This window comes from Vipera berus (genome assembly GCF_964194415.1).
Source record: "Vipera berus genome assembly, chromosome: 16".
In the NCBI taxonomy this organism is placed as follows: domain Eukaryota; kingdom Metazoa; phylum Chordata; class Lepidosauria; order Squamata; family Viperidae; genus Vipera; species Vipera berus.
In genome coordinates this window covers 3,336,426-3,354,988 of record NC_138219.1, presented here as the reverse complement: position 1 = coordinate 3,354,988, position 18,563 = coordinate 3,336,426, and the positions used below count along the sequence as shown (strand labels likewise).

Sequence of the window (18,563 nt, the reverse complement as noted above, 5' to 3'; positions counted from 1 at the left end):
CTTTATTTTAATTATATTCTATTATTATTATTATTATTATTATTATTATTATTATTATTATTATTATTATTATTATTTATAAACCCCTCAAGTCAGTGAACGTGTGTTAATACTCCTTCCTGCTATTTTCCTCACAGCAGCAACCCTGCGTGGTTGGGCTAAGACAGGCGTAGGCAACCTCGGCTCTTTTATGACTCGTGGACTTCAACTCCCAGAATTCCTGAGTCAGCTGACTCAGGAATTCTGGGAGTTGAAGTCCACGAGTCATAAAAGAGCCGAGGTTGCCTCCCCCTGGGCTAAGAGATGGTTGGCCCAAAGCCACCCAGCCAGCTTTCATGGCTAAGGCAGAACTAGAACTCTCTTGTCTCCTGGTGGTTAAGCCAAAGTCACCCAGCGAGCTTTGGTGCCTTAAGGTGAGGCTAGAACTCACCGTCGCCTGAGGATTGGCCCAAGGTCAGCCAGCTGGCTTTCCTACTTAAAGCGGGACTAGAACTCGCAGTCTCCTGGTTTCTGGCCGAACTGGGAACCCTAACTTTACTTCTCGATTGACAGTTCTATGAGCTTGGCTGCACGGAAAGGCAGTGGCTGTTCGAAAGAGACAGACTTAAGAGCAGAGTCCTCTAATCCGCCCCCTTACTCAAGCAGGAGACCCTCGGACCATTTCAGACAAATGGCCCCATATCCAGTCTCTTCTTTAAAACAAACCCCAGTGGGGGAGCACCCACAACTTCTGGAGGCGTTACGTCACTTCTCCTTAGTTCTAGGTCAGTGATGGCAAACCTTCTAGAGACCGAGTGCCCAAACGGCAACCCAAAACCCACTTATGTATCGTCGGGGGGGCCGGGTGGGCATGGCCAATAGGGTGGGCGTGGCCTGGGTGGGACCAAAAAGTTCAATCCATCAATTCCAACTTGTGCAAGAACTTTTTTTGCCCTGCAAGAAGTTGAAATTGATTGATTGATTGAACCTTCTTTTTTTTTTTTTTTTGCACACGGCGGCGGAGGCCTAAAGCGAAAAGATTTTATAAAAGCCAGCTGAAGGCCTAGGAGTGGGGCGATGGCGCGCGTGCCCACAGAGAGGGCTGTGCATGCCACCTGTGTGCCACAGGTTTGCCACCACGGTTCTAGGCTGCTTCTCTCCTTGATCAGTTTCCCTTTCGGAAGGCCAAGAGGGAGGGGTGGGTCTCCCCTCGAGAGATGTACGACGTTCCAGAGGGTGGGCACCACAGCAGAAAAGGCTCTTCCCCCTGGACCTCGCTGGCTGGATTCCTTGACCAACGGGATCCACCGCACGTCCTTTCTGCTAGAACGATTGCTGGCTCAGATTGTGCGGTGTGTATGTGCGTGTGTCTGCTGTGGCTCGGGGGTTGTCAGCCGCACCTGTGCTTGGCCGTCCTTGCAGAGGACCCTGAGGTCCGGGAGTCGGCGAACTCCGTCGAGAGAGAAGCGGAGGCCGACGCAGCTGTCCACCGAGCCCCGGTGGGGGAGCCCCAGCTGAATGACAGCCCGAAGGGCAAGAAGTACTCACGCCTCTCCTGTCTGCGCCGTCGCCGCCGGGCCCAGAAGCTGGACGAGAGCGATCTGAGCGAGGGCTTCGATTCGGATTCCAGCCCGGAGTCCACCAAGGCGAGCGGCGCCTCGGACACCGGCTCCGAGAAGAGCGACGAGGAGGCCGAGGCGGCTTTTGACATGGAGACCGACTCCGACATGAACAGCCAGGAGTCCCGTTCGGATCTGGAGGACATGGAGGAGGAGGAGGAGGTGGCGGCGGTGGCGGCCGAGGCTGAAGGGGACGGCCGGCCTGGGGGGGTCAAGAATGGGACCAAGGGAGCCCCGGACTTTGTGGCAGGCGAAGGGGATCGGCCATCGGAGCCAAAGGGCCCTGGCCTTGCCAAGACGGACCCTCCGGAGCCCGTGGCCAACGGGCCAGGCTCCTTGGGTGGCAGCGAGGCCAGCATCGCCAGCAACCTGCAGGCCATGTCCACACAGCTCTTCCAGACCAAGCGGTGCTTCCGGCTGGCCCCCACCTTCAGCAACGTCCTCCTCAAACCGGGCTGTGGGCCGCCCGCCCCGAAGGAAGCAGCGGGAGATGGCAAGCCTTGCGTGAACGGGGACGTGGAGCGGTCCGCTGCACCTGAGCCAGGTGAGCTGCAAAGAGGTGCCGGTGGGGGAAGGGGAAGCAGGATTTACTTAATGGGGCAGGAATCTGCCCCTCAGGCCGAATATTCCCAATACAGGCCCATGATAAAACTGGCTGTTGATGCTGGGCACAAGTCCCTACTTGAGATACCTGCAAACGGGTGGATGTCCATGCACAGGTAGTCCTCGACTTGGAACAATTCGTTCGAAGTTGCGGCGGCACTGAAAACAAGCAGCTTTGGGCCGCTTTTAACCCTTAACAACCACGGCAGCCTCCCCCGTGGCCACGTGCTCAGAATTCAAACGCTTGGGAACTGGCTGGTATTTACGACGGTTGCTGTGTCCCAGGGCCACGGGGTCCCCTTTGGCGACCTTCCCGTCAGCCGAGCCGACGGGAAAAGCAGATTCAGTTCACCACCGTGTTACTAACTTAACAACTGCAGTGATTCGTTTAACTGTGGCAAGAAAGTTGCTAAAATGGAGCCAGATTGCACTTAACAAATGTCTCACTCAAGCACAACAAAACTGGGGCATATTGGTGCTTGCAAGTCGAGGGCTACTTGTGTGTGGCAGAGTGCACGCAACCCGTTTTATGCTGGACGTGGCCTTGGCTGGGATTATTTAGTGGGAGCCTTCGGTCCAGAGGGAGAGAGCGAGAGCTAAGTGATAATACTGCGTGCATAAACTGTGTAATGCTTTGGGGGAAGGGGTGTGTGTGTGTGCCCCATGGCATCTCTTGCTTCTGGAAGTGGGGGAAGACCCCAAGCAGTTACGAATCAAGAGTAAACTTCCTCTTGAGCTGAAAATGGCCGGAGGGCCTTTGCAGGAAAGCTTCCTGGTTGTCTGGAGGTAAAACTCAGGCTGAGGTCTGGGGCAAAGACAGCGTTGATTTAAAAAACCGATTTAGATGTGATTTTGATGCTCACCTGGTGGTTTCCCTGCATTTCCAGTCTCCCAAGTTGTGGGGGAGACGCTCCAGAGAAAAACGAACCGAAGTCTTTGGCTCACGGTGGCGTTAAAATGGTTTCGGTCCGGTGTGTTCCCTCCAGATAGAGGTAGTCCTCGACTTACAACAGCTCATTTGGTGACCGTTCAAAGTGACAACGGCACTGCAAAAAGTGACTTAGGACCGTTTTTCAGACTTAACGTCCGTTGCAACGTCCCCGCCGGTCGTGTGAGCCAAATTCAAACGCTTGGCAATTGACTCGCATTTATGACGGTTGCAGTACCTTGGTGGGGGGGGAATCAGGTGATCCCCTTTTGCGACCTTCTTTCAAGCAAAATCAACAGGGAAACCAGGTTCACTTTTAACAACCGTGTGTCTAGCTTCCCACGATGAACTCTTCAAAGAATCTGAGGCATTGTTTACCTTAAAAGTCTTTATTAGAGCAATATAACATCGGCAATGCCGGAATCTGGATTCCCCTCCCCTAAGCACAGTAATATTAAAACATAGTTCCCTCCTTTTGTTGCTGTCATAAATCACATTCTCCAATTAGTTTGAAGGCTAAGTTCTCCCTCCTTAGCTAAATGCTCCCGCTGCTATGTTATTATGTCCAACTAATCCTCCATGTTCTTCCTTCCCTCTCCCATCTTCATCTAACTTTTAACTCTAAAAGTGATGCACAAGTAGAAATATAAAACAGCTGCTTCTTCCTCTTTTGTCAAAGCAAGAACGTCTGATGTTAGCGTGTTGCTAACAACAACTGCAGCGATTCGCTTAACGGCTGGCAAAAAAAGTCGTAAAATGGGGGGCAAAACTCGCAGAACAAACGTCTCACTTAGCCCCAGAAATGTTGGGCTCACTTACGGTCGTGAGTCGAGGACTACCTGTGTTTGGGTTATGTAATCCTAATAATCCCTTGGCCACGCTAATTGCCGTCGAAGGGAGCTGTCCGTCTTTTGCCCCTTGCTCGTCCTCCGGTTTCCTGAGTTTTAACGGTCTGTTTCCTTGGTCCGAGACGACGTTTCCGAGTCGGAGGACAGCATCTCCAGCAGCAGATCCTGCCGGAACGAGCGTTCTCTCCAGGAGAAGCTGGAAATCCTCGGCGGAGAAGGCTTGCTGCCGACGGTCAAGGTCTTCCTGGACTGGCTGAGGACGAACACCGACCTCATCATCATGTGCGCGCAGGTGAGCAAGTGGCTCTCGGCCCCCCGTCTCCTCCTCCTCCTCTCTTCCTGCCCCCTTGGGCTCTAACGCTGGGTCGATTCACAGGGATCGTCTCCCCCCCACCCCCAAATCAGGAATGAACTTGGCTTGGTGGCAAAGGGTCACGAAGCACGGCAAAAAGCAGCTTTGCAGTGCCGATCTGCACATTCGCACGGTTGGATGTGCTGGCCTGCCTTCGGACGCATCCCGCAGGAGAATCGGGTGCCTTTTGTTGTAAGGTCTGCAGGCCGCCGTGTGACCAAATCTGGGGTGCTTGGCAGCACGGCACGCACGCGCACACACACACACAAACACAGAGTCAGGCGACCGTGTCTTGCGACCGCTGTGCTGGAAAAACGGCATTTGTGGTTTTCAGCCAAATCACGCCCACAGGCAGCCAATATTCAAACACCCCCACCCACCCCACACACTTTGTGCTTATTTCCCACCCTTCTCTCCTCGTAGAGTTCCCAGAGTTTATGGAATCGACTGTCGGTCCTCTTGAACCTGCTTCCTACAGCGGGAGACCTGCAAGATTCAGGTACGCTTTGCAGAAATTGTCTTTTCTCTCTTTCTTTGTTATTTTTTCTCCCCCTCTCTGAACACGCATTGCCTGCGTGGTTCAGTGCTCACTATTTGCCTACGCTTCCCTTCGACGGTGATGGCCCAGTTCTCCAAACTTGCTCATTCGCACGAGCAGGAAAGTTTCGTGGCGTCAACTTCCTGCAGCTTTTCCTCCGAGCACACTGGGCAGTTAAATGTTTTTAAAACGTGCCTGGGAGCAAGAGGCTGGTCAGAAGGATCCCGCCTTCCCCTCGTGTCCGTGGAGAGGCTCAGACATCCAGGTCATAGTTGTCTGAAAGGTGGTCAGAGGCGGCTTCGTCAGTCCTTTACCCCCACCCTCCCCGCCCCTCCCCTCACAGTCTCTGGACGCTGTGCAGGTGGACATTAAAATAGCTCTCCTGACGACCACAGTTGTCCCTAAAATGTACGTTGCTAAAGCGAGACAGGTATTAAGTGGATTTTGCCCCACTTTACGACCTTCCTTGCCCCGGTTGCTAAGCAAATCGCTGCAGCTGTTAATTTAGTAACCCGGTTGTTAAGCGAATCCGCCTTCCCCGTTGACTTTGCTTGTCAGAAGGTCGAAAAAGGGAAATCGTGTGACCCCGGGACACTGCGGCCGTCCTAAATACGTTGCCGAGTGTCCAAATGTTGATTTTGTGACCCTGGAGATGTTGCAAGGGTCGTTAAGTGTGGAAAACGGTCACAAGTCCCTTTTTCCGGTGCCGTTGTAACTTTGAACGGTCACTAGATGAGCTGTCGTAAGTGGAGGACCGTCTTCATAGAAGCATTATGATAAAACAGTTAAAAAAACAAGAACGTAACGATTCAAATTCAGAATTAGAAACGGCCCTGGAGGGGCTTCAGGGTTTATCCTCCCCTTCTCAGCTCTCTTGGTGACCGTCTCCTTTCTTCCTCCCCGTGCTGCAGCGTTGTTCCTCTCCAACGACGTGAAGAGCATGTTGTCGGGTTGTGAACTTCCCGACCTGGGTACCTGCTTGCTCCTGCCAGAAGACGTGGCCCTCCGCAACCTGCCCCCCTTGAAGGGCGCGCACAAGAGGTTTAACTTTGAGCAGGACCGGCCTGTCCTTACCGAAGTGGAGGAGGTGATGGAGATTTCTTTTTTTAAAAAAACAAAACAAAAAACAAACCCTAAAAGTTGGGTTTGGGTTGAGGACTACAAGAGCCATAGCGCTTAAGACTTATATCTCACCCTCTCTGAGCGGTTTACACAAGCAGCATATTGCCCCCCCCAAAAAACAAATCTGGTTCCTCATTTTACTGCCCGCACACACAATGCAAAGTAAAATTTCCTCTTCCCACCAGCCATCCCCCAGTTACCTGGGGGATGGCTGGTGGGAAGAGGAAATTTTACTTTGCATTGTGTGTCCCAATTAAGTGTTTACGTATTGTTTCAGGCAGTGGTCCCCAAACCTTTTGGGCACCAGGGACGGGTTCCTCGGAGCGAGGTTTTTCCATGGGCCAGAAGGGGTGCGGTTTCGCGTGCTGCCTGCATCCCACAGATGGGACTTTGCTTGTTTGCGCGGCCCATTTTCTGGCACGCCACGGACCAGTGCCAGTCCACAGAACCAGGGGTGGGGTGGGGGGGTTGGGGGACCCCTGGTTTAGGAAACAGGCTTTCGGTTCCCAGCTCTTCCATGCCAATAGCTGACTTCGGCTGGCTGAAGCTTCTCCAAAGGCTCCGCTGGGCTTCCATCCCCCCCTTCTTCCTTATAGTGCAATCTTGCCCTCCCCCCTCCTCTCCCGTTGCTAATGTCAGGCTGGCAACTGATGAAGCTTGGATAGGAGGGAGGCAGCCCTGACCGGGTGTTTCTCAAATTAGACTCCCTTTGCAAAGCAGATCTTGTTCGCCTGCCTTGAGAGCTCCTCTGCCAGCTAATTGCAGTGGGCAGTTTGGCTGGGCTGAGCCAGTTACTCACTCCCATCCATCCATCCATCCATCCATCCATCCATCCATCTATCTCTTTTCCACACCCCCGCCCGGCTGCTGTTCTGTTCCAGCCTACGACCGGCCCTGTTTGTGTATCAGGGACAACCCCTTTTTCCTTTTTACAGTCAATAGGCTGGAAAAACCCAACCCAAATTTATTTACAGTTCAAACAGAAAAGCAATAGAATAATTGAATCAAAATATCAAACAAGAGTTAAACAGAAGTAACAAGAACAGACTAGGATTCCCTTAGAATGTCTCCAAATGGATTGCCTTCAGCAACCAGCCCTGCCCACACCTTCCCCTTTTCTTATCAGTCCCAAGGCGTGGCTTCTAACTGCCTTCTCCTCCTCTCACTGAGTTGCCTCATTGATTTTCTCTGCTCTGCTCTGCTGGATTACCTTCTGCTTCTAGCGTCTCTGAACAGATTCAGCTGTGACTCCTCTGAATCCGACACCACCTCCTCTTCCTCACACAGCTGAGCCTCGTGAGGAACATGACTGGAGGGGCCAGGCTGAGAGTCCTGCAGTACATCAGAGCCTCCCTTTGACACCAAAGGCTCTCTAACCCCCCCCCTCCTCCTCCTCCTCAGATTCATCAGACCCAGCTGCTGGGAGCACAGGCTGACACTGAATCACAACAGCTGCTTCGGTAGCCGCCTCCTCGGCTGACTTCCCCCTCCCCCCCCCCCCCCGGTGCTCCTCCTGCTCTAAAGACTCCCTCTCTCCTCTCCCCACAGTCCGTGGTTCGCATCTGTTGCATTCGAAGCTTCGGCCACTTCATCACCCGTTTGCAAGGCAGCATCCTGCAGTACAACGCCGAAGTGGGGATCTTCATCAGCATCGCGCAGTCGGAGCAGGACGGTTTGCTGCAGCAAGCCCAGGCGCAGTTCCGCATGGTGAGCCCGGAAGGGGAAACCAAGGCGGGGGGGGGGGGTTGGTGCTGATGTGGGGCAGGCAAAGAACTAGCCGACCGGCGTTCCGTCTGCCACGTAACGAGTCACAACCGTTTGGTGGTCTTCTTTACTTCCTCTTTTATCGCTTCGGGTGGCGAGGGAAGACGGCCGGCTTGGCTGGCTCAGGAATTCTGGGAGTTGAAGTCTGCAAGTCATAAAAGAGCCAAGGTTGCCTACCCCTGGGATAGGCCAACCTTGGCTCTTTTATGACTCGTGGACTTCAACTCCCAGAATTCCTGAGCCAGCATGAGGGAACTATGGCTCCTTCATGACTTGTGGACTTCAACTCCCAGAATTCCTGAGCCAGCCTGGCTCAGCTTGGAAACCTTTCCCTTTCCCCTCAGCGTGGCTGGCTGAGGAATTCTGGGAGTTGAAAGTCCGCGAGTCATAAAAGAGCCAAGGTTGCCTACCCCCGGTAGAAATCAGAAAACCTGGGACTGTTCCCCTTCAGCAATGAAGGGCTAAGAAAGCCAGCCAGCTGTGGCTGCTCTTCCCACATCTGCCAAGGCCTGGTGTGGCTCTTGTTTGGCTTAGGGGGCTGTGGGAACTCAGCCCCTAGGCCTTTGTTCTATAAAGAGCATTCACATGATGCTCTGAATCATGACTTATGAACCTCTGGGAATCGGGGAATGTGATAAGCTTCCCCTCGTAGAATCCTAGGACTGGAAGGGACTTCAAAGGTCATCTAGTCCAACCCCTTGCCCAAGGCAGGAGTGCTGATATCATGGCTGGCTCAGGAATTCTGGGAGTTGAGTCATAAAAGAGCCAAGGTTGCCTACCCCTGTCCTAGAGGGAACCGCTAGACTGCATGTGGGAAATGGAGTTGCCATGGTTCAAAAAGCAGGCTGACGCCGTGTGCCCTGTCTCCCTTCCTCTAGGCTGCCGAGGAAGCCCGCCGCAACAGGCTGATGCGCGACATGGCTCAGCTTCGGCTGCAGGTACAAGGGGGGGGGGCGAGTGGGGAGGAAGGAGGACCGGTTGGGTCTTGCTGTGGGTCTTGTCTGAATTGGGACCCTGCTCTAATCAGATCCACCCTCCTGGGCAAGGAAAGAATCTGCCTTGCCCAATCATTTTATTTCATTCATGCGATTTGTCTTGACTTGCAAGGCTGTCCCGTCTCGCGAAGCCTGGCAAATGCAATTAAATGACAATAGCACTTAGACTTATATACCACCCCACAGTGCCTTACAGCACCCTCTGGGTGGTTTTACAGAGTCAGCGCGTTGCCCCCCAAACAATCTGGCTCCTCGTTTTATCGACCTCGGAAAGCTGACTCTCAAATCTTGAGCCGATCAGGATTGAACTCCTGGCTTCGGGCAGAGTTAGCCCGCCATGCTGCCTTCTGACCACTGAGCCACCAAGTCTTTCGTGCCAAACTCAAGAGTCTCCACCTGCTTCGCCCAAACACTCCCGTTGGATTTCAGGTCTGAGCAGGACTCAAACTCAAAGAGTCTTCGCCTCGTTCGCCGTAAGATACCCGGCCAGCTTTCATACCTAAGTCGGCAACTCAAAGCCTCCAGCTGCTTCACCCCAAAATACCCAGTTATGGCTTTCATAACTTAAGGCAGAACTCGCACTCGGAGTCTCCGGCTGCTTCACACAAGGACACCCAGCCAGCTCTCGTAGCGACAGCAATAGCATTTATATACCCCGCCCCATAGCGCTTTACAGCACTCTTACACAGAGTCAGCATGTTGCCTCCCCCCCCCAAACAATCTGCCTCCTCGTTTTATCGGCCTCGGAAGGCTGACACTCAATCTTGAGCCCATCAGGATTGAACTCCTGACTTGGGGTAGAGTTAGACCACAATGCTGCCTTCTAACCATTGCGCCGCCGCTGCGGCTCGTCCACCAGTCTAATAAACCCCAGGGGGGGGGAAATTTAAGATGCAAAACCTAGCAAAACAAGAGCGGCCAAGAACGCACTTGCCTTGCGCTAAATATTTGCAATATTCCACAACTCCCCTTCGTTGCAACCTTGCTCGCATTACTTGGTTAATTCTGGGCGAGGAATCGTGATCATCCCAACTTGAGAAGAAGGGCGAGGGTGTGTGCTGGCGCGGAATATCTTTCCCTCTTGGTCCCATGTCTCTTCGGTAACGCTGCGTTGCAAGCAGCCCCTCTTTAGACGTGACGTTTCTCCTCGGAGCGTCTTCCCTCAAGCTTCTTCCTTCCGTTTCTCCCACCCTCCCCAAAACAGCTGGAGGTGTCCCAGTTGGAAGGAAGCCTCCAGCAGCCCAAAGCTCAGTGCGTGATGTCCCCGTACCTGGTCCCAGACACCCAAGCCCTCTGCCAGCATCTCGGCCCCATCAGGCAGCTGGCCGCCAGCGGGAGATTCATTGTCATCATCCCACGGACAGGTAAGCCGAATGGTGGTGGAGCGGAAGCAGCAGGAATCCCTCTGAGCCCGTTCCTAGTGGATTTGTCCGAGGGAAGTTCTCTGGGCCTGAAAATGGCCGTCTGGGAGGGGAGAGGAAAGAGTCTGGGAATGCTGGGCCAGGACAGGCAGTGTCAGAATCCATTTATATCCCATTCATAAATCTCTATATGTATGTTGTAAAATCTTACACCCTCACTGGATTCTGCCATTTCTCCAAGGAGGACAGGAGAAGATGTTAATTGGCCATCTCTATCCATTTAATAAAATGGACGCGGTGGCTCAGTGGGTTAGGATGCCGAGCTTGTCGATCAGAAGGTCGGCAGTTTGGCGGGTCGAATCCCGAGTGCCGCGTAACGAGAGTGAGCGCCTGTTACCCGTCCCAGCTTCTGCCAACCTAGCAGTTCGAAAGCACATCAAAATGCAAGTAGAAAAATAGGGACCACTCCGGTGGGAAGGTAACAGCGTTCCGTGCGCCTTTGGTGTCCAGTCATGCCGGCCACATGACCACGGAGACGTCCTCGGACAAGCGCTGGCTCTTCGGCTTTGTAACGGAGATGAGCACTGGCCCCTAGAGTCGGAAACGACTAGCATGCATGTGCGGGGGAATCTTTACCTTTACCTTTTATCCATTTAATGCAAGTTTGTTTATTCAGCTTGCCTGGAGAGGCCTTCATCAAAGACCAGGGGAAGAACCTTTGAACTGAGAAGAACAAAGAAAGGGAGGGGGGGGAGAGATCTGGTTTGTATCTCCGATTAGCATCTGAAAGGGAGGAAGGGAATGTCCTAAAGGCATGGAAGATCCCTCTTCCCTTGGAAGGTTTTGACACTTGAACCTTAATTAATCCGGGACTGGCCAAATGGACTGAAGGGAGGGGGTTTCACTCGGGGACACTTTAAAAGTACCAATCTGTAACACAGTTTCAGATCCTGTCTAGTATTTCCACTAACAGTCATGTTTTAGTAAAAGCTCCTTCTTGGGCAAACCTGGCTCCAAGAGTTCTTTCTTTCCTAAGACGTGGATTGGGGTGGGTCCTGACAGGCAGGCCTTTAGGAAGCTTTGCCACAAACACACACACACACACACACACACACACACACACAGACACACACACTAGGGAGGTTGCAGGGGGGAGGTGGGCAGGGTGGCCTGTGACCTGTTGTTGCCAAAGGGGAAGTGACAAAAGAATGCTTGGCTCTTCCTTTTCTGCTCTTAGTCATTGATGGCTTAGATTTCCTGAAGAAGGAGAACGCAGGAGCTCGTGACAGCATCCGATACCTGGAAGCAGAATTTAAAAAGGGAAACAGGTAGGTAGTCCTGTCCTTGCCCTGTTTTTTCCTCCACATATTCATCAGGAGAAGTGGTGGTGGTGGTGGGGGAAAGCATTCCAGATGTGAAATTACAGACCCACTTAAAACATTTTGGGTGAGCTACGTTCCCAGGGAAGGAAACTCAAAAAGAGAAGCTTAAAACAAGCTAATTGCCTTCAGAAACCGTGGGTGCTCCATCAGTGGAGGTTTTTAAGAAGAGACTGGACAGTCACCTGTCTGAGATGATACAGGTTCTCCTGCTTGAGTGGGGGGCTGGACTAGAAGACCTCCAAGGTCCCTTCCAGATTCTATTCTATTCTATTCCATTCCATTCCATTCTTATTCCATTCTATTCTTATTCCATTCCATTCTATTAATTTAATTATATTCCCATTCTCTATTCTACTCTAGTCTGGTCTGTTCTGTTCTGTTCTATTCATATTCTGTTATTCTATTCTATTCTATTCTATTCTATTCTATTCTATTCTATTCTATTCTATTCTATTCTATTCTATTCTATTCTATTCTATTCTATTCTATTCTGCATTTCTATTCTATTCTGTATTTCTATTCTGTTCTATTCTATTCTACTCTATTCTGCATTTCTATTCTATTCTGTATTTCTATTCTATTCTATTCTGTTCTGTATTTCTATTTCTATTCTATTCTGCATTTCTATTCTATTCTGTATTTCTATTCTGTTCTATTCTATTCTACTCTATTCTGCATTTCTATTCTATTCTGTATTTCTATTCTATTCTATTCTATTCTATTCTATTCTATTCTATTCTATTCTATTCTATTCTGTTCTGTATTTCTATTTCTATTCTATTCTATTCTATTCTATTCTATTCTATTCTATTCTATTCTATTCTATTCTATTCTATTCTATTCTATTCTATTCTATTCTCTCTTAATTCTATTCTATTCTGGTCTGTTCTATTCATATTCTATTCTGTTCTATTCTATTCTATTCTTTCCGTATTTTTCATCGATTGGAAGATTTTTTTGCTAAGGGATATTCCTTAACTATTGAGGTAGTCCTCAACTTCCAACAGTTGATTTAATAACCATTCAAAGTTACATCAGCCTTGGGGGGAAAAAAGGGACTTTATGACCATTTTTCACACAACCAGTACAGTATCCCCAGGGTCACGTGATCAAAATTCGGAAGCTTAGCAACTGACTTATATTTATGACGGTCGCAGTGTCCTGTGGGGGGTGTGTGTCACGTGATCCCCTTTTGGTGGCCTTCCGTCAAGCAAGGTCAGTGGGGGAAAAACCAGATTTCACTTAAATCAGCCGTGTGACTGACTTAACAGCTGCGGTGATTCACTTAACAAACTCTGGCAAGAAAGGTGGGACAAAATGCACTTAACTGTCTCGCTTAGCAACAGAAATGTTGGGCTCAGTTGTGGTCAAGGGCTACCTATGCAGGAGAGAATGGCCATGGGAACAAGTTTTTGAAAAAAAGACAAGCCCCATTCCAAACGTTGGAAGCAGCTGTTTTAACTCTGATAATTTTAAAAAAAATGTGTAGAAAAACCATCCTTTGGGCTGATATTTCTCCAAAAGCTTTCCACCCTCAAATTCTAAGGCCAGTTGCTGCATCTAGCTACTTTGCCCTTGCTTATATTTAACCCTAAGGGACGCGGTGGCTCAGTGGGTTAGGACGCTGAGTTTGTCGATCAGAAGGTCGGCAGTTTGGCGGGTCGAATCCCGAGTGCCGCGTAACAGAGTGAGCGCCTGTTACTCGTCCCAGCTTCTGCCAACCTAGCAGTTCGAAAGCACGTAAAAATGCAAGTAGAAAAATAGGGACCACTCCGGTGGGAAGGTAACAGCGTTCCCTGCGCCTTTGGTGTCTAGTCATGCCGGCCACATGACCACGGAGATGTCCTCGGACAAGCGCTGGCTCTTCGGCTTTGAAACGGAGATGAGCACCGGCCCCTAGAGTCGGAAACGACTAGCACGCATGTGCGGGGGAACCTTTACCTTTACCTATATTTAACCTCAGTTACCCCATTTTGTTTTGTTTTTCCCCACTGTGCTCCTTGACCTTCGTTGCTAGAGCTTGCACTTCATTTGCATCTTCGGCTATCAGCATCGTGGCCGCTTAGTAATTTTGTGATTCTCTCCTCTGATCTTCCCTCCAGATACATTCGCTGTCAGAAGGAAGCCGGAAGAAGTTTCGAGAGGCATAAACTGAAGAGACAAGATTTAGATGCTTGGTGAGCACCAAGGCTTGATCCCTTAGCTCAGGGGTCCCCATCCCCCGGGCTGTGGCCTGTTTGGAACTGGGCTGCGTGAGCCCTGTGCACGTGCGCGGCTCAACTTGCACTTGCGCGAGGCGTTCCCTTCTCCCCCCTGCCCATCGGGCTGCCAAACCGTAGAGCAGGGGTGTCAAACTCAATTTCATTGAGGGCCGCATCAGCATTGCGGTTGCCCTCAGGGAGCCGGGTGGGCGTGGCCTACTGGGTGGGCGTTGCTAGAGTGCGTATGGCCTACTGGGTGGGCGTGGCCAGCTCTACATGGTTCGCATCAAGGGTGCCTATGGGGGCCTGGGCAGGAGTGGGACAGATCTGAGGGTCTCTGGCAGGAGGAGGGTCTCTGGGCCAGGGCCAAGGCAGTGGGGGCCGTTCCCTCACTCTTTCCAGGATGGCTTCGCGGGCCGCATGAAACCACTTCGCGGGCCAGATCTGGGCCCCGGGCCTTGTGTTTGACATGTCTGCCGTAGAGTTTTGAGGCCGTTGCCTTAGCTCACAGGTCTGCAACCCGCGGCTCCGGAGCCGCATGCGGCTCTTTCAGCCGTCTCCTGCGGCTCCCTAGTCCTTTTCCATGTGCAGTCCAAAAAAAAAAAAAAAGTGGGACTAAAAAATTTCAACCAATCAATTCAAATATGCAGGGCAGGTGCATATTTCGCCTTGGCTCCACTCTTCAGTCAAACCCTGTTCTGCGCATGTGCGCATGTACACGCATGCGCACACATTTTTTTACGGCTCCCAGTTTTTCCTTTTTTGAGGGAACCGGTTCCGAGTGGCTCTTTCACTGTTTCAGGTTGCTGACCCCTGCCTTAGCTGGATCTTGGCAAACGTCTGCCCCTCGTGACGTAAAGAGTTGGGCTCAATCGTGGTCCAGGACTGCCTGTGCTTAGCACGCTTTTGCCGACAGACGTGTCGCTCTCCCGCTGCTGCCTCGTTCCAACCTGGTGTCTTTCCTTTTTCCCTTCCTAGGAACCTCTATAAGATCCTGGACAGCTGTAAGCAGCTGACGGCCTCCCAAGGAGGCAGCGAAGACGACACGGCTGGCATGGTGACCGTCATCACCGGCTTCCAGCTCCAGGATCCCAGCAAACTCTCTGCTCCCATGCAGGTAACAGCCAGCTCTGTCCCCCTTCTTTGTTTTTAAACCCTAATCCGGGGGTGGGGTGGGGTGGGGTGCAGTTTCCACAGTTCTCAAGTGCTGGGCTTGGTGTAGGAGATCCCAGAAACATCCCCCATTTATTTTTATTTTTAATCAAAACCTGGCATCCGAACTTCATGGGCCAGCTGGAGTCAAGAGACTGCACGACCTGACCTTGGGTGGCTGGGTGGCTTATAGTAACTCTGGGATGGGATTCGAAAGTCCTGGAACTTTTTAACGGGAAGAAAACCTTGGAGCCAGGCAAAGATTCCTCCTCTTATCCTTCATTCAGTGAGTGAAAGTTTTTTTTTAAAAAAAAAAGGCTAGTTCAAAGGCTTTCCTTAATATGAAAAAGAAATCAAAAGATGATGCTCTTCCCCATGGCCGCTTCCGCTTCCGAAGAATGCCTTGTTGGAAGACAAAAGATGAGCTATTTTTATTTGATTTTATTTTAAGAAAATGTATCACCGCCGCCCAGGCTTGCTCGCAGTGACTCCAGGCAGCTCTGGGGATAAAAATCCCCGCACAAAAAAAGCAATAACGCCCTCCTAACTAGGAAGACTTAACAATAGCAATAGCAGGGGATTCCTGCCTGGGGCAGGGGGGCTGGACTAGATGACCTCCAGGGCATTCAGGGCGGCCGAGCTGCAGGCTGGGACCTCCTCTGCCTGCTCACTGGAACCCTTCCTCTCCTCTCCTCTCCCCTCAGTCCGCCATCCAAGCAGCGGCCAGCGCCAGCATTGAGATCCAGAACGTGCTGGAGTTCTACAAGCACTGGAAGGAGATGGGCTGAGCCCCATGCCACAGGACCACTGGGTTGGTTGAAGCTCCGTCTGCTCGTCTCTGGACGCACTGCTTTGGAACGAAAGATGTCAAACTGCAGGCGATAACTTGGACAACGACGCCACCGCCACTGCCTCCGCGGTGGCAACCCGCCCAAACGAGCAAACCGGGTCTGTGCGCCAAACAGACGTGTGTGGGTGCGTGTGCGCACACGCCCCCACATCCCTGCCCCTCCATCACCTCCCCTCCCGCAGAGGAGGTGGCGCGCGTGGGGACGTTGCGGCCCCTCTGTGGGGGGAGAGAGAGGCGCACCTTGGCCGCGCCCATGAGAGGCCGTGGCGGGCGGGAGGGGCCTCCGTTCTCAACGCTTGCTCGGTTTCTCGTCGGAAAAGGCGCGGGCGGCTCGGCTTCCGCGCTTCACAATGAAACCAAACGGAAATTCTCTTGATTTTTGGCCACCGTCTCCTCACTGCAGGAAGGGACCTCCTGAAGGGGCCTTGCCTGATCCTGGCGGGAATCATTTAGGATCGCCAGAGGGAAACCGGTGGTGGGGAAAGGGGCCCGTTTCTCTCCTTCATTTTTAATTTAATGTTCCCTTTTTTCCCCTCCCTCATAACTGTGTTTCTTGGGCGAACTTGCCTATTTTGAAGGGGAGCGGGGGGGCGGGGTCCTCGTTTTGGGCAAGACAGAGGAAGGCGCCAGTCAGACTTTGAAACCTTGGAACGATGGCAAGGGGGACCGGGAACGTTTTAGGACAGAAGCTGTTTATTTCCTGGCTCGGCTTTTCTTTCTCCACCTTTGTCCTTTTTTTTAACCCATTATTTCCCTTTTCCTCTAAGCTGTCACAACCAGGCCTTCCTTCTCTGCAGCCTTTGCATGCTGTCTGCGCCCCCTGACACTTTCCTGGATGCAGGGGAGGGGGGGCAGATCCCTGGGAAGAGAAAAATGCCAACCAGCCTTTGTGGTCCCTTGCCCCGCTTGTTCAGGAGGGACAGGAATCTCGGTCCCTTGGTGTCACTTCCTGGAGAAAGAAAAAAGCTAGCTCAAAAGGTAGAAAGAAAGAAAAAAACAACCATGCTTAATTTTTTTTTTAACCAGGGACTGACTCTGACGAACGCTTCTTTCCCCTGGTTTGCGACCCCCGTTTCCCTTTCAAAGGGGAGAAGCAGGAGAGAATAAAGGAATGCCGGGGTTGCATCCGCCCCACTAGGTTACCAAAGCGACAGGGATCTGGCCAGCCATCCCTCGCCCTCCTTGGAGACTGGGCTAGCTGGACCTTCGAGCATCTTCTTTATCGCTCTGAATCCCACCAGGGACGTGTTGTCCTTTCCTTTCTTGCGCTTTCGCTTACTCGTGACGGCCAGGAAGAATTTCCGGGCGTTGGGCCCAGAGATCCATTTTTCCCAGCCTGCCCCCGAGAGGAATCCGCAAGGCCTGGCTCTGCCTTGCCCAGAGGTGGAAAGGAAACGGACGTCCTGCAGCCACGCGGACGCCCGCCTCCTCGGCCTGCATCCCTCTGCTTCGTTGGACAGCAGAGGAAATGCTTTTGCTTTGATCTCATCCTCCACCTGCATCGCCGCTTTGGTGACCAGAAGCCGCCGCCTTTGGCTGCTTCTCTCTCTCTCTCTCTCTATCTTTGCCTGGCTTTTTCCCCCTGCTGCCTTCCCCCCTCCCCAAGACCCACCCTGGAGAAGGCAGCCCTTCCCCTTTGGAGTGGTGGGCAGATCGGGAGCAGGTGGGCTCTGGGAAGGCCCCCCCCACAACCTCTGGCTTGCTGTTGCAGAAGCGGTGCCCAGGAAAAAAAAGGCTTTTGCGGGAGGGTCCCTTCCTGTTAAGGGCGATTCTGCGTTCGGGTCCTGGCAATGGAATTAACCCTCCCGCCCTGGTGGCCCCCCACCCAGGAAGGGATCGAGGGGAGATGCCCCTCCACCTGCAGGGAGACCCCGAGTGAGGCTGGCCTGTGGGTTTGGGGGTGGGTGGGTTGTCTGAGCACATTTGGCTCGTAAGAGCTCTGCAGGAGAACCAGCTCGGCAATGGTCGGCATCCGCGGGGGTGATCAGCACAATGTTGGCTGGCATTGATTTAATTTGGGACTCTTCGTTTTTTTGGGGGGTGGGGCGGGGTGGAAGTGGTGGGGGGGTGTCGAAGCTCATTCAGAAGGGATGTTTTTAAAAATAGAGCATTAAAGAGCCTCTGTCCCAGCAAACGAGGCTGGCAGTCTCGTCGGGGGCTTCTCTTCAAGTGCTTATGGGAGGGGTGGGGTGGGTGCATCGGTCTGAGCCACGGCTGGCCTGTCTGTCGAACAATGTCAGAGCATTGTGGGGTTTTTTTGTTTTTGTTTTTTTAATTTTTATTGTTTTTTGGAGCAAGGGGAATTGCATTGCCATAATAAACATTTGTGAAATTAGAGTCCCTCTTTTGTCCTTGGAAGGGGAAGTTGATAACCGTGTGTGTGTGTGTGTGTGTGTGTGGCTTAACTGGACAGGTGGCATGGCCTGCCCAGTGTTCTGTTCCAGCCTACGACTGGCCCTGTATGAATGTCAGGGACAACCCCTTTTTTCTTATAGTCAACAGGCTGGAAAAACCCAACCAAATTTATTTACAAAGAAATCAAAAGTTCGAACGAGTTAAACCAAAAGTTCAAACGAGTTAAACAGGAATAACAGACCAGGACTCTAGCAGAAGATCTTCAAACGGTTGCCTTCTGCAACCAGCACCTCCCACACCTTCCCCTTTTATCAGCAGTCCCAAGGTGGTGGCTTCTCATTGCCTTCTCCTCCTCTCACCCAGTTGCCTCATTGCCTTTCTCTGTTCTGCTCTGCTGGATTGCCTCCTGCTCCTAGCGTCCCTGAATAGATCCAGCTGTGAATCATCTACATCCAATATCTCATGCTCACACGGCTGAGTCTAAAGAGGAACATGACTGGAGGGGCCAGGCTGA

The 18,563-nt window shown here is 52.0% G+C and overlaps 1 protein-coding gene across 2 annotated transcripts in view; it reads left to right on the top strand.

Moving 5' to 3' along the window:
• SMG5 (SMG5 nonsense mediated mRNA decay factor) overlaps positions 1-18,031 on the top strand; it is a 41,028-nt gene extending 22,997 nt beyond the window's left edge. Inside the window, exons 12-22 of one of the 2 annotated variants that reach the window (XR_014028102.1) lie at positions 1,402-2,142; positions 4,100-4,269; positions 4,753-4,828; positions 5,779-5,954; positions 7,538-7,696; positions 8,632-8,691; positions 9,953-10,112; positions 10,786-10,871; positions 11,347-11,437; positions 13,594-13,668; positions 14,671-14,809. Coding sequence is in view for 1 of the 2 variants with exons in the window: in XM_081340514.1 (XP_081196640.1) it covers positions 1,402-2,142; positions 4,100-4,269; positions 4,753-4,828; positions 5,779-5,954; positions 7,538-7,696; positions 8,632-8,691; positions 9,953-10,112; positions 11,347-11,437; positions 13,594-13,668; positions 14,671-14,809; positions 15,549-15,632 (1,931 nt within the window). In the remaining variant the exon portion in view is untranslated. Of the gene's footprint in view, positions 1-1,401; positions 2,143-4,099; positions 4,270-4,752; positions 4,829-5,778; positions 5,955-7,537; positions 7,697-8,631; positions 8,692-9,952; positions 10,113-10,785; positions 10,872-11,346; positions 11,438-13,593; positions 13,669-14,670; positions 14,810-15,548 lie in introns of those variants that run through there. The other variant, XM_081340514.1, reaches the window with a different exon arrangement.
• Positions 18,032-18,563: the final 532 nt, after the last annotated feature.